The sequence below is a fragment of the Juglans regia genome, chromosome 8 (genome assembly GCF_001411555.2).
Source record: "Juglans regia cultivar Chandler chromosome 8, Walnut 2.0, whole genome shotgun sequence".
Classification (NCBI taxonomy): domain Eukaryota; kingdom Viridiplantae; phylum Streptophyta; class Magnoliopsida; order Fagales; family Juglandaceae; genus Juglans; species Juglans regia.
The window spans coordinates 10,387,883-10,403,157 of NC_049908.1; the positions used below are offsets into that span (position 1 = coordinate 10,387,883).

The following is a 15,275-nucleotide window of genomic DNA, read 5'->3' on the forward strand; positions in this document are numbered from 1 at the left end:
GTCATGCAACTAATAATATTACTTAATGGATGCAAGTAAGAAACCCTTGCAGCCTGTGCTTGCAACCTTGTCTGAATTAACCTAAATGGCAGGAATGGAAGGTGAATGATGGGGGAATCGATGGAAATTTAAGGTTAGGGTTCTTCAACTAGGGTTTACGATCATGGAGGAGAGAATGAGTGGAAGATGGGGAATGGATCTCACGTGGGGAAGTGAAGGAGACGAAAACGACATCCATTAACTTGTTTGAAATCTCCCCCATCCCATTTTCAACTCCCGCTCGTATGAAATGAACCGATTTTGCAAGTACAAAACGTGCCGTTTCATTTTGTGGGTGGCATGCCAGGTAGATGGGGGTGCGCAAGGGGTGTGCGAACTCGCCTTCCTTTAGGATTTTTCTAACAATTAGAGTACACTGGATAAAGCAACCAAGATATGGTAATTGTTACCCAAAAAAGAAAGAAAGAACGAAGATTGTCAAGAACTATGTAGTACTTACACCATAAAAGCACCACTGTTTGATGATCTAATTTCATTTGAAACATTGATTCTTATTTACACCTTTGATGTTACAAATCTAAAAGAAAACATCATGAATTGCTCTTCATTTTTGTTTTCAAAGTAACATGAATTACTTTCAATTTTCTAAAATAATGAATAAAGAATCATCCAACCATCGTTGCAGCCATGTGCATGCCCTCCACCTATACAACTATGAGATATCGGATTCCCCAACAAAGGTGGTGAATCATTTGCCAAGCTAGATAGACTGGTCTAACAAAAACTAATCATGCTATATGCCCCTAAGAATAACAATCGAGTTGGGAATAAGAGCACCACAAACAAATGCATGCGCTGTGATGCAACAAGCCTACTGAACCTTTTCAAGGACTCTCTTTTTGTTTGTGAGATGCTAGAAAAGCTAGACTGGTCTTCATCGTTATTGATTGATATCATGGACCTCCCTCTTTCTATTTGTGAGATGCCAGAGAAGCTAGACTGGTCTTCACCATTATTGATTGATATCATGGACCTCCCCACAACTATACCGGTACTGATGCCACAAGGTGCCACAAGGGGTCGCCAAATTTTGCGGTGTTGCTCTCTCCTTGCCTTTCTGATGTCACTAAGATCTTGGTAAATCACACTCCTGATAGTTTGCATGTAAGAATTCATGTCGTGATCTCTTTGGATGCCTCCTTCAGAACCATATGCAGACCGATCACTTAGAATCTCAAGTGGGTGTGGTGAGTTCAAAAACACAATTTGTGCAGCCCGAAGTTGTTTCTCTGCATCAATGGTATTAGATAGTGGGCTGCTTAGAAGATATAGACCACTGCCTGAAGGAAGAAGATCATGGCTAGGAGAGAATTTCTCATCCGGTTGTAGTATAAGAAGCTCGCCTATTGGAGCATAAAGTAGTCTCTATTATATTAAAAAAAAAAAAGATGATATGGTCAGATAGTTTAGACTTGTAAGAAACTTGTTTGTTTCATTAGTTCATGCTTCTTTCTGAAGAGTGAAAGTTACTTGATTATTGAGACAAGGATGATTGCGGAAGTTGCCATTGACAACCTTGAGAATCTCAGCAACATGATTAGGATAATTGCAAGAGAAGGCTCGAGGTACAATGTCTTTGTGCATTGTGATGGCTTGAACATGATTCCTTGGCAATCCCAACTTGCGAAGCAAACGGTCACCTCCACACATGACAGATGGTGCACCAAATGTTATCACGGGAAGTAAGGATAAAATTGGCACTTCATGCCGCAACAATAACATGAGATTTACAACTAGCGCCAAGCTTCCCCCAAGAGAGTGCCCAGTGAATCGAAAGGTTGCTTTATTTCCCCAAGATTTTAGGTGTGCACGGACTTCGGGCAACATTTGTTGATAGATCCCTTTTGCTAACTCATAAATACCTCTGTGCACAAGCACATCAAGTCCCTACACAATACAATTATACATCACATTCCTCAATTTTTGGAAATATATATCTCCATAAATTTCTATATGGGAAATTGTGAAATAGATATGAGAAACTTGAGGAAAAAAAAATCTAGAATTTACCTCAAATTGAATGGGCTCGAAAAGTAAATTTGCTTGCCAAGATGCCAGTGATTCTGACCCCTATATAAGAAACTTTTAGTACAACCAGAAACTCAAAATTTGCCAAAAATTAGCAATCAAATTAGCACACCGTCATTAAGAAATGAAGCCAATACATGCTCCATTGATCTACTAGCTAGAAAAGTTAGATCAATGTTCAAAATGCTTCACAAGTGCATTTGAAGTGGTAAAAAAACATTGTATAAGACATAAGTAGTCCTCAATTACCTAATGCCTGTAAGACTTTATGAAGAAAGAAAATAGTTATTGATATATATTCATCCTACCTGAATGACAAAGAATCTTGTGCCACTCTGATCATCATCACATATGAACCACTCACAGGGAGATGAGCGCATTGAGTTCAGATCATTCACAACAGCTTGCTTCTCGTCCTCCTTAGCAAGAACCACAGTCGTCACAGAATCTGTCGTTGCCATGAAAGAGGCCACCTCAGATTTTATTGTATTAGCATCGTCATCACTTCCACCACTTCCTTCAGGCGAATGTTCACCAGTCACATTGTTTGAGGATTTGAGGGGAAGTATAGTCTTGATAGGAGGATGTAAACAGGAAGCAGCAGAGGTAGCAATTTGGCTTGCAGCAGATGCACTTATCTGATACCTTTCATTCTTGTGATCCTTGTCTTCAAACTTGCCTTTTTCCCCTTCTAAAGCCTCAACTAACAAGTGATTTTTCTCAGCTTTTGCAGCCAATTCCTTCTTCTCAGTCGATGAAGTTACAAAGCGCAGACCATGATGTTTCAAAAGACTCATGGGCTGGATTATAAAAAATATCATAAATCTTGTACCAAACCAAATGAGCATAAAATCTCTATAAAAACTGGATAGTCAGATATCGATTGAGTCTCGTTGTGACCAAATACAACAAAGGCTTCATGAACACTAAAGATAATAATGAATATGTATTAAATCATCTAGTTGTCTACCAAACCCCTAACCTAGTGTGCCATGATTTTCATAATCCTTGTGGTGAGATTCCATATCCATTTTCACCAAAATGTTTGGGGAATGAAAACGATCAAGTTGTGTTAGGCAACATGGAAAATTGGAGATCTTGAATTTATGTCGGATCCTCCCTTTTATACTTTTCTACATAAAAGAACCTTCCAATTCTATATGATTCCAATATTAGTAAACTAATTCCATTGATAAAAGAAAAATGGCATCTAATCAACTTTTTTTTTTAAAAAAAAAAAAAAAATTCCAACAAATTGTCATATTGATCTAAATTTTCAGAATCAAAACAGATAGAATAAAATAAAAATTTCCTAAATTGATTATAATTAGATAGAAAATAGAAACATTAAAATTTCAAGCAATGATTCAACGAATAATTAATTTTTAGGTCATCTAAGATAATCCCACAAACCCATCAAACCAAAAATAAATGAAACAATTATATAATAACGAAATCAAAGAAATTATATAAGATGAGACTAAAAGCAAGCACCTTGATTTTGGGAATGGAATAGGCCAGATTCCCCATAAAAGACATTTTAGCATACAACTTGGCATCAACCAGGGACACCCTTCTTAGTAGCCTTGAAAACGAATCTCTATCAAATTGAATGTCTTCTCTTTCATCATCCCCATAACCAACTTTACAAGTATCACAATCTTCCCCATCATCTACACCATCAGAACCAACTCTCTCGTCAATTGCCATGGCCTCATCTTCCTCCTCCTGTACATTTACGAGGCTGGCGCTTTTCTCCTTCCAAAGAGATCTCACATGCAAAATCTTCAACACCCAGTTCTCGCTTTGCCCCTTCTCCATCTCTACACCTTTGTCCATATTCTTAACATTGCTATTATTTTCCACCAGAACGGGGTCTTCCACGGCCAACCCATTGTACCTATTGTTCCCCCCACCTCTATTAGGTGGCCAAAGAGATCTCAATGCATACTTGAATGAGAACCTTGAAAAGGATGTCAACTTTTTCTCTCTAGTGGACCTCCCCACAGTACTCACATGAGACGGAGTCGTCCGGGCATCCAGACCCCCAGCACCAGCTGCACTACATACCCCCAGGCCGCCATGAATCCCCATCTTCAAGCACAAACTATCCATTCAAGCAACCTGAGGTACCTAAACCTATATATGTTTCTTAGTTAGTTTTTGCTAGGTTATATATATATATATATATATATATATATAGTATGTTTATGTATATGTCTATATATATATGTATATATCTATATATAGGAAGAAAATGCAAACGTTCGTGCACCCACACTCTTTAAACAAGGGAGTCGTCTCCTTCTCCTTCTCCTCTTCCGCCTCCTCCTCGACCTCTTCCTTTCTATTATTCTTCACATGGAGAGAGATTGTTTAAATGGGTCACCAACCAAGTTACCAACCTTCACACCTTTGTAACGATCTCTCCTCACATAAAAATTAAATATTTTCCTGTTTATTTTAATAATTTTACATTATTTTATTACTAATTCCCAAACACTGGCAATTTATTTCTTCTATTCAAAATGAATGACTTCTCGTTTGGTTACATAAATAAAATGAGATGAGATAAAAAAAATTTTGTAAAAAGTAGTGAAATAATTTATAAATAGTAATAAATATATTGATTTAAGATTTTTATGAAGTTTTGGAAAATGAGAGATATAAAGTTGAGTAAAAAATTTATAAAATTAAAAGATGATTAAAATATAATTTTTATTTTGAGATTTGAGAAAGTTGAGATGTTTTTTATGTTTTGTTTTGAAGTTTAGAAAAGTTGTGATGATTATTAGGTAATAATTAGATGAAAAAGTTGAAAATTAAAGCTTTGAAATTGAAAAATATTTGTGTTTGAATTTTAAGATGAAATGAAATGAGATGTTACAAAACTTTGTGAAACCAAATAGACCTTATTTTGTAGGGAATGGCGCCAGCATTGTTGAAGATACGAAGTTGGCCCACACAAACAAGAGACATGATTAATGAAATTATTGTATTAATGAAATTCTAACCTATTTTTTATTTTAAAAATGTTCTTCTTAGATACTCAATGTATATAAAAACTCTATCAGAAATGATATTTGCAGCTTTAGGTTTTGCAAGTTTCGCACGATATTTTTTTAAAAAAATAAATAAATCTGGCATCCACGTAAATTATTTTTTGGAAAATTTTATACACCACACTACCATTCCACTTTCTTCCCACTATGTATGTCATCCAATGATAATAAGTATACCACATCTTACATAGTGGGTGGGGTGCATATCATTAGTTTTTTTTTAATGATAGATGCCACTTGTTTTAATAGAAATAAGTGGGATTTACACACCCTAAATCTAGATCTACCATTACTCAAAAACTTTATTGATGGAATTTTGAAGTTTGAACGACTACTTGCTTTGAAAAATTGGCAATAAGGTGGTGCATGGGATTAAACCTACAAAAGAAATTCAATATAAGAAAGTAGAATGATTTTTTCAGTACTTGTTTCACTAAAGAAATATTAAAAAGAAAAGGCATTCATACACTTTGTTTAACCCTAAACCAACCACGACCTAAGAGCTTAAACACAGATTATAGTCAAAGGGTCATGAAAAGAATGTGAGGAAAAGATAAGAGAGAAAATAAGAGATATTGTCGTCGAGTCGTTATTATCACGAGACACGTATATCTCATTTAATAATTGAGTTACAATGAAATTAAATACTCAAAAACCAAACCTCTTTATGTGTATTCTTACACGAATGCATTTTAATTTTTAGTTGGCAAGCCATCTTTAATGTCCAAACAACCATTTCATTCTATTACAAGATAAATGAGCATTTGTGGTAGATTATTTGTGACGAGAATGACTATTTGAGACGAAAACAGACTTATTTTAATATGAAATAGTCATTTTTGCAGTAAACAATTGGCTACAAATAAACAATTCCCACAACTTGCTTTTAAGGGTGGGTTTGGTTTAATTAGGACCTAAAACAAGGGGTTCATGGTTGAGAGAATTACATATGTTGGATGTTGGGAAAACTCATTTTCAAAGGGAATCCATTAACTATTATGGCTTAAATGATACACGTGTCTATTTTTCATGTAGGAAATTTGGCCTTCAAAGCTCTCCAAATCTAAATTTAGAGTGGGTGGGTGTTGGATGGAGCATAAGGGCAGCATGGTTTTCCATACCCATAAATGTGGAGCTACTACTTACCAGCAATTTCAAGAGCAATTTGGTATGAATGGTTGCCCTTGCTTATGGTTTCAAACATCCAAATTAGGTTTCCCATAAAATTGTAGGATCACAACGTGACAACAATCGACTTTTTTTTTTAATGTCTTTCTCGAAAAAGTTATGGACAATGTGAATTCTAGTCCAGTGCATATTATGCTTAAATCTTAATTTCCAAAATTTAAAAAGTATTTAGGTTAGAAAATTATGGGAAATCCTAATCTATTGTGAATAAATAAATAAAAAAATATATGCAAGGGGATTGGTGGGAGGAAATGATAAACAAATGTGGACAAAATTCAACATAAACTTTGATTATGGGTGTAAATCGGTCTGGTCCAGTGATTTTCAATCTATCATTTTCCCTGGACTGAACTGAACTAACATCTATAGAGACCGGACTAGACCGGTAGTTGTCAGTCCGATCCGGTCCGGTCTGGTTGGTCCGGCCTAATTATTTTATTTGTTTTTTCATCTTTTTTTTCTTCAAATAAATTAATATAAAAACTATTTAAATTACTAAATTAAAATGAAGTGAATTATTAATATAAATTATGTAACTAATTCATTAAAAAAATATTTTACTATAATTATATTTATAATGTTGATAGATACTACTTACTAACTTAGACTTTATTCTTTAGAATATATAATTATTAATTGTTGGGGTGGAGACTGGTTTTGGAGTTGAAAAATCGAGAAACAGTGAGTTCACTCGACTGTCGCTCAACAATGGGCTCAAGCAAAGCTCAACCTGTAAGTTCACTCGAGTCTCGTGCTACAATAGGCTCGAGAATGACACAAATCTTAGTGTTCGCTCGAGTCACACTCGACACTCCGCTTGAACCAATGTTAATGAATATCAAATAATTTCACTGTACATAGATTATTCATACTTGCTTGCAAATTAGGTATTTAAAAAAATTACCTAATTATTTTAATTAAGAGTAAATAGTAGAGTTTGTATGATTCTATGAATGTATGATATATTAACTATTTATATATAATGACATAAATTATCACATAATTTATTATTTATTATTAATTGATAGTATATATTATTTTATATGATCAATAAAAATAAATTAGATGAAAATTACATCATTAATTTATATAATCACTATATAAAAATAATATATTAAATTATTAAAAATATTTTAAAAATATATATAGGGGCTCGGTCCGATTCATTCCAGTCTGGTCCAAAATTTGTAGACCTCAAGACCGGACCGAATTTCATTGATCCACACATTTTGGGACCGAGACCAACTGGTCCATAATTCAGTCTGGTCCAATCGATTTGGCTAGTCCAGACCGAATTCTTTACGGCCCTAACTCTGATAGTTCCATTTCTTTAATAGAAATTATAAAAATCAATCCGAATAATAGGTATTTGGGGTCCAAACAGGCATCTTTAGCGAAGGGTTTTTTAACCAAATAAATTAAATAGATGGTGCATTCTTTCCCATAATAAAAGAAGGCAAAAACCAATAAATTCAATATATGTTTAATTTTTGGTTGGTTAATTAATGTCCTTATAGGAATCGAAAGCTTTCATGAAGAATTTACAAAAGCAATTGAAATTAGAAAATAAAAGTCAAAATCATATGGCTTTTGATTAATTATGTTTGTTCGGCTTTTGAGCAGACTCTTTTACCAATATTTCAGTCTCCAATCTCCATAAATTAATAATGCCTTGCATTGCACCATAATGCAATGGCTTTACTTTTACGCATTACAAAATAATAAAAACCTTCCTATTTTAGGTGAAAACTAGTAACAAGTTCCATGACAATGAAAATATTCTACTTTGCTCTTTAAAAAATATGTTTATAAAATTATCTCATTTCATTAATGATAAAAAAATACTTAGATCCTATAAATTAAATAATTATTTTATTCTCAAGCTGATGTGTAGAGTACACCACCCAAATCACTTAAATAGTAAGATTTATTTTTCAAATCAAATTATATCATGTTAACAGTGTATAGCGTTAGGGGTGTAGTTGGTCCAGTCCGGTCCGATTTTGGATAAAATTTAAGACCGAATCGGGATGTACCGGTTTTATATTTCTTAAAACCGATTACGCACCGGTTACCCTCCTAAACCGGTATCTTCGATTTTACCTGTTTCTGGTCCAGTTTTTAAAAAGATAAGTTTTTCATTAAAAAATAAAAATCTATTAATAAAAAAAATTGCTTCAAAAAATCTGTTCTAAAAATCTGTTCTTATTACAAAATCTGCACTACTAAATTCTGCAATACAAAATCTGAACTACTAAAATCTGCACTACTACTAAAATCTGTAATACAAAATCTGCACTACTAAAATCTGTATTAAAATCTGTAATACTATTAAAATCTTTAATGCAAAATCTACACTACTAAAATCTATGATACAAAATCTGCACTACTAAAATTTGTAATACATTTAATAGACTATAATGATTTAGTTATAGTGATTAGTATTAGTTATATATTAGTATAAGTATAACTATAGTATATATTAGACTATTAGTATTAGTTATAAAATTATATATTAGTATAGCTATATAATATATTAGATTATATATAATATAATTTAATATATATATCTTTAATTCATCTTTAAGATTAAACTTTCATTTTATAAATTATAATATGAAATTATTTCATATATGATATATAATTATATATATTATATATAAAAATTTCACATATAATTATATATTATATATAAACTTATATATAAAATATTAATTTTAATATTTTTTCTCCAACTGGTCCGGTCTCGAAAATCGTAGAACCAGAATCAGACCTATTCCAACCGGTTTGCATAATTCAAGAATCGGTCTCTAACCAAACCGGTTCAAAACCGATCCAACCAGTTCAATCCAGACCAGTTCGGTTTTTCAATTTAAATTTACACCCCTATAGCATAGATGTCTTAAAATAAAAGTACTCTAAATCAAACTAATTTGTTTACCTGTTCAACCATGCATTGACGTTGCAAGAGACTTAAAATGACTTTTTGTGGCGACTTGAGTTTTCACGCAAAAAATCAATTTTGGCATTTTGCATTTCCATCGTTTTATATTGGACGAGTAAGAATTCGTCATTGGAAACTATGTTTTGCGGTGAAACTATATCGTCGCAAATAATCTTACACGACAAATTAAAATTCGTCGCTTTTTGTATTTTACGGCGACATTGTTATGCCGCTAGATGTATTGGTTATATTTCCGGTGGAAAGGGTCCCTGTGGCTTCTTCCCCCAGCCCGATGCGCTCCCTCTGTTCTCTGTGAGTTTTCTGCCGTGCCGTCGCCTATCTCGCCTAGCCGGTGAGTCTCAATCCTCCTTCTATCTCTTTCTCTCTCTATAACTCTCACTCGGTCCCCCTCTCTCTCTCCGTCCTTGATTAGGCTGCCCTACCTTCGCACCACCGCAGCCAACCTATTCTGCCACCTCCTCCGCTCGGTCTCCATTTTAGTAAGTTCTCTCCCTCTCTCTTTTGTCCCTCTCCGTACGTTTCTATCACTCTCCCTCTCTCGATTTCGCCCTAATTCTCCTTCTATGGCCGTAACCCTTATTCTCTCTCTCGGTTCCATCCATCTTCATCTCCCTCATTCCATCCCTATTTCTCTTTCTGCTTTAGGTTATCTGTCGTACGTAGTAGCTGCCGCCGGAGCCTACCTCACCGCCCCACCTCGATTCGATCACACAGACCCTATCCCTAAGGGCTATCCTTTCCTTTGTTTTTCTGCTTTTGGTTTTTTTTCTTTTGTTTCTGTTTTTTCACTTGAAAGAAAGTGAAAGTTGCTCCCCATGAATTAGAACATACTTGTTCTCCATGAATTGCATGTGCGGTGAAAGTTTTTCAAGTGTGGACTATTCTAGGTTTAATTTTGTTCGTTTTTTAGGATGTGGGATTAATTCTTCTTCTAATTACAGAGGATGAAATTAATTGAAGAATTTCTTAATTTATTCTAGGTAGTTATTATCTTAAGCATGTATCTGTGTGGCTTGTGGATTTGCAGATACCGTTCGAGGTTTGGCAGTGATGTCTAGTTTTGGGAATCCTTTCTGCATCACATGATGGGTGGGTTTGTCGTTGCAACAGTTTTTAATCTATATCCTGTTTTGGGCGTTCACTTTTAATGTTCATTTTAATGAAGAGCAGTTTTTTGGATGAGTGCCTAATGTGATGGGGAGGCATTCAAAGCAAAGAAACTCTGGAATTGAGAACGAAACATAGGGAACTAAACCAACAAAATGGATTTAGTTTGATGGCAAGGAGACATGCAGCTAGCAGACATTTGAGTCAAGATGCCTCCTTAGTAGATTTAAGTTTTCTAATAGGAAGCATAGAGAAGTTGGATCTATTGAAGCATTACTTACCCCCCCACATTAATTATTGTGTACTCCAAGTGTTATGGTTTTTCAAATTACATTCTTGTTCTTTTTCTTACTTGATCAATAAAACATGATAGGAAAAAGGTTGAGAATCTTGAAATTTATATATCCTTCCATGTATAGTTTGACACATATTTGTTACTGTTTGTGTGAACAGTCTCCTTATGTTACCACTTCAGTTTCAATTCCCAAAAGAATTGTCTGAGCTTCATCCACGAATTCCAGGAGTTGCGAAGTTAAGAAGCAGAATTTGGGTCTAGCAGTTTTTTGCTTGCAACAATTACGTTAAGCTAGGTTAGTCTTGTTTGATTCCTGATTCTTATAAATTACGAAACTTCTAGTTTTATTATATTGGGTTCAATCTTAGGACTTCGATGTTCAATGTGACAGACTTAATTGAGAGTTTGATATGAATTCTAATTCTGGGGGACCCTCAAAATCGAAGGCCGGGTCGTTACAACCCTCAGAAACTTCATTTAAGCGTAAACGTGGAGTCTTCCAGAAAGAATGTGCGTATTTGAAAACGTTTTTGCTTTGCTGGGTTTTTTTCAGAGCTTGTGTTATCCGCCTAATTCTTCTTCTTTTGGATTTTAACAGTGCAGCATATGATGTATGGTTTTGGTGATGACCCCAATGTAAGTAGAACTTTCTATTGTATAATGGTCTGTGCTTGAAGACGATACCCATAACTGCTAATCTGCTTTTGTTAATGGATATACCCATAACTGGTAATCAACCGTGAGAAACTATATTGATACGTTGTAAGATATAGTTTCTCACGGTTGAGTGGTGACTTCGTGAAGTTATAATGCACTTGCTGTTTGTGATTTTGGGTACAGTTTGGATTTTACTAATAAAAAAAAAGCGTAATATCTTGGATATTATAATGAACTCTGAAATTGTATTGCAAATGCAATTGTATGCATCTCATTTGTCAATTACTTGATTACTGAAATGTTCTGCATCTCAGTTGTAAGATATAGTTTCTCATGGTTGATTGGTGACTTTTTGAAGTTATAATGCACTTGCTGATTGTGATATGTGTACAGTTTGGGTTTTACTAATAAAAAAAAGCCTAATATCTTGGATATTATGTTTATTATTCCATTATCAGCCGCTTCCAGAAAGTGTGGCACTTGTGGAGGACATCATTGTGGAGTATGTCACTGATTTGGTAGGTACTTCTTTGAGTACTCATTATTTCTTATTTTATGCAAGGTGTATTATAGATCTTTAACTTTTTTCTTACTTATAAAAAAAAATACCTTTTGACTTTTCTGAAGGTGCATAAAGCCCAAGATACTGGATCAAAGAGAGGAAAGCTATCGGTTGAAGATTTCCTGTATTTGATACGCAAGGTACTTTGATTAGTTACCATTTCACCAAAAAAGTTCACTTCACTAACAGAGAATTTCTTTATGGCTACATGTGCTTTGAAGCATACTATTTACCAAGCTCACTTTGCTGTACTTATAGGTGCAAGTTGACTATGCAGGTCTCATATATATAATGCAATTTGAATATAGCATAACAATTTCACATTGTTTGCCTGAGCCAAAAGCATTCATACACTTTGATTTTCTTTTCTATTGAAAATGTTTAAAAGAACCTACGTGGAAAGAACTTTCCTTTTTTTCTTATTTCAATACTGTTTAAGGAGAAAGGCTTATTATTTCATGGTTGGTGCCGTTGAACCTCACCAAGACAGGATCCTTAGGACCCCAACTGCTAGAACCATGTAAGGACAAACTCTTTAGTTAACATCATCCTGCGCCCCCATTTATTCCTCTTCTCTTTAGCTAAATTAAATTGGTGGCAGATAAATTCTCTAATATTTCTTGAGTTTGTAGAGTCTGGAGATGTTTGATGTGGGATATATGCTGCTGGTAAATGTTCTTGCGTGAAGTCTGTTGTATTATTTGATAGCAAACAAATGCCAATCTTACTCTTTGATGTGACAGGACATGCCAAAACTTAACCGCTGTACAGAGTTGCTTTCTATGAATGAGGAGCTGAAACAAGCCAGGAAGGTTTTTGAGTCAGACGAGGAGAAGCTGAGGAAGGTATTCGAGGCAGATGAAGAAAGCTAGCGTCGAATGTGTAACAATTCAACCATCATCTGTGTTTACTTTCTCTAGACGTGGGAGTTTCCCTTCTGTGGACGGTAGTTTTTTGGCTTACAATATTATGAATCCTCTTTCCGGAGCTCAACATTTGGTGAAAGTAAAAAATAAAACTGTCCCCTTTTTTCTTCAAAAAGCAGGTCTATATTTGAGTGAATCAGTGGCCAATTGTGATTTGGAAGTCTATAAAATTTCATTGATAATGGTTCTATTTCTGAGAAAAAAGTTTTCAAGTACTTTTTGGCTCGGCTTTATTTCTTGGTCTTATGGAAAAATTACATTTTATCCCCGGAATTTACCCCACTTCTTTTATTACTACCAAACGATCGAAGTTGTTTCTTTATTCTCCAAATCACCACAGCTTTGCAATTCTTCTCCTTATGCACGTCAAAACATACTCTAATTTTTTTAAGCGTAAAGCTATGATAAAGCGAGAAATAGCTTGCAATTGTCCTTTTCCATTTTTTGTGGAAAGGTATGTTCTACAGAGGTAAATCAACGAGCACAAAAGGAGGATACTCTGCAACATACATATTTTGAGAAAAAGCTTGACAGAGGATTAGGAATTTCTCTTTAATTATAAAGGCGTGAATGCAAATTGCGTAACAGGGAAAATTGGTCCCCAAGGGAAACAGCCATAGCTCGTGTTTGTTTTGCTTATTCTAATAATATTCCATATGTTGAGCAAAACTCCCTTACAGAGTTTAAACTATTTTTAAGTCTTGCAACCCTTTGGACCAATGAAAATTGCACAATCAGTATGCAAAATAACTATTCTACTTAATAGTGTTTTTTTTTTCAATAAAATAGTCATCCATATTTTTAGTTTGGTTTTTAGAGTATAAGAGAATCTTGAATGTGCCAGTGCTACCATATTTCATTCGAGCTTTTTACTCATCATTTCCATACACTATATTTATTTTTATTTTTTAAAATTATTTTTTAAAAAATTTTGATTTTATTCTTCTTAAACTCATTGAATTTTTCAGCTTATCATCCATACATCATATATTTAGTAAAAATAAAAAATATATATATAGTGTGTAAAAATGATTGAATAAAATTTTTTATTTCGTTATACCATTCCTCAATACTATATTCTGTCTGAAAACTTATATAATTATATTACTACAATACATTGCATCCATATATTTGACACCACCTGTTTAATGGAAATTTTCCTTTTGTGTACAATTACAGATTGAAAAATAATGTTGTCCCTAAATACTATAATACAAATATATATTTTTTAACTATAATATATGTAATATGATAATATTGTACTTTTATAGACGGTGCGGGTATACATATAGCCTACTGCTTGCATGGCGATTTTAAATAGAAAGAATAATATACTATATAATACAGTGTCATCTCACCATCATTCTATTACGAGGATATAATATTATTCACCGTGGGCTGGCCAGCACTAACTGTTAAAAGAATTTTTTTTTTTTTTTTCATAAACAGGAAGTTTGAGTGGGATGACCTTAGGATCATACAGGCCAAGCAGTAGTGACTTCTCCCGGTAACAAATTGCTGAAGTTGGAATTGGCTTCAATTTCCTGAACTCGTGTCCTTCATGTGCCTTAGAACTGAGTAAGGCAATCTCAACTTGGTTTTGGCTAACTGGCTTTCTGCACTGTGTATTCGTTGAAATAAAAGGGGGAGAGAATCCCAGCACACCTCTAAACGTCGTCTTGAATTCGACATTTTGACTCGAAATACAAATGTATCCCCTGCATGAGGTCAGAGATGGAGATGAGAGTTGCTGAATTGGTGTAAACAGCTGGGAGTTTTAATAGTAAGGCAATCCATGCCTATAAATGCTAAATGCATAACACCGTAATGTGGTGCAACACCTTCTAGCCCGAGAAGAGCATAGCCATGCAAATTTGAGTAATATGGCCGGGGAAGCACCAGGGAAGAAAAGAGGAGTAAAGACAAAATAAATAAATATTCAAGTGGTACCTGGAGCATCTTTCCAACAATGCTAGCACTACAGATTTTGTAAACGCAAGCAAATCTTTGGGGACCATTAGGAGGGAAATGGGAAGAGAAAATGCAATATGAAGGACCTTTTCTTCTCAAGTACTTGCAAGCAGAACAACAACTGGAGATCATGGTCCAAATCCTTCAAAAAAGATCTAACAAGAATGTCAGCTACAGAGACTTCAATATTTTTCTACCTTAGAAGATAGTATAGATTTTGGTGATTTATTCACCCAAATTGTAAGAGACTATTTGTATTGTAAGCAATGTGCTAACCTTACAGAGGTTTTCCAGTGGCTAGTATTTCAATTTTCCATAGAAATATAAGTTAAAAGGAAAGATTCAGACATGGTACAAATAGACCAAGAAAATTGAAAAATTTTACCTCTCCAAAATGGTGTCTTGGCTTACCCTATATGAATCCTACCACACAGTCATTCCAACCCGGTTCTCA

At 34.3% G+C, this 15,275-nt stretch overlaps 2 protein-coding genes across 6 annotated transcripts; one reads left to right on the top strand and one right to left on the bottom strand.

Moving 5' to 3' along the window:
* Positions 1–474: 474 nt before the first annotated feature.
* Positions 475–4,256, bottom strand: LOC108983618 (phospholipase A1 PLIP2, chloroplastic-like). Of its 2 annotated transcripts, none has more exons than XM_035693497.1 (5): positions 3,583–4,256; positions 2,397–2,888; positions 2,071–2,130; positions 1,531–1,947; positions 475–1,425 (listed from the first exon to the last, which is right to left on the bottom strand). In XM_035693497.1, the coding sequence occupies exons 1-5, from the start codon at positions 4,201–4,203 to the stop codon at positions 775–777; spliced, it is 2,241 nt and encodes a 746-aa protein (XP_035549390.1). In that variant the 5' UTR covers positions 4,204–4,256; the 3' UTR covers positions 475–774. The 2 variants fall into 2 exon arrangements, with proteins under 2 accessions (XP_035549390.1, XP_035549391.1); XM_035693498.1 differs by having other exon boundaries at positions 518–1,425; positions 1,576–1,947; positions 3,583–4,242.
* Positions 4,257–9,522: 5,266 nt separating this feature from the next.
* Positions 9,523–13,004, top strand: LOC109019421 (transcription initiation factor TFIID subunit 13). 4 transcript variants are annotated; one of them, XM_035693027.1, is made up of 9 exons: positions 9,538–9,634; positions 9,716–9,782; positions 10,331–10,392; positions 10,864–11,000; positions 11,097–11,215; positions 11,304–11,341; positions 11,821–11,880; positions 11,990–12,064; positions 12,668–13,004. In XM_035693027.1, the coding sequence occupies exons 5-9, from the start codon at positions 11,116–11,118 to the stop codon at positions 12,794–12,796; spliced, it is 402 nt and encodes a 133-aa protein (XP_035548920.1). In that variant the 5' UTR covers positions 9,538–9,634; positions 9,716–9,782; positions 10,331–10,392; positions 10,864–11,000; positions 11,097–11,115; the 3' UTR covers positions 12,797–13,004. The 4 variants fall into 4 exon arrangements, with proteins under 4 accessions (XP_035548919.1, XP_035548922.1, XP_035548920.1 ...); XM_035693026.1 differs by lacking the exon at positions 9,716–9,782 and having other exon boundaries at positions 9,523–9,634; XM_035693028.1 differs by lacking the exon at positions 10,331–10,392.
* Positions 13,005–15,275: the final 2,271 nt, after the last annotated feature.

Bases quoted from the DNA above. Each gene is read 5' to 3' on its own strand.
- LOC109019421 (XM_035693026.1), top strand. From the start codon at position 11,116: ATGAATTCTAATTCTGGGGGACCCTCAAAATCGAAGGCCGGGTCGTTA. The intron at 11,216-11,303 runs GTGCGTATTTGA...GGATTTTAACAG, and splicing joins TGGAGTCTTCCAGAAAGAAT to TGCAGCATATGATGTATGGT. The intron at 11,881-11,989 runs GTAGGTACTTCT...ACTTTTCTGAAG, and splicing joins TGGAGTATGTCACTGATTTG to GTGCATAAAGCCCAAGATAC.
- LOC108983618 (XM_035693497.1), bottom strand. From the start codon at position 4,203: ATGGATAGTTTGTGCTTGAAGATGGGGATTCATGGCGGCCTGGGGGTA. The intron at 2,889-3,582 runs GTGCTTGCTTTT...TTTATAATCCAG, and splicing joins ATTCCATTCCCAAAATCAAG to CCCATGAGTCTTTTGAAACA. The intron at 1,426-1,530 runs GTAACTTTCACT...TTAATATAATAG, and splicing joins ATCCTTGTCTCAATAATCAA to AGACTACTTTATGCTCCAAT.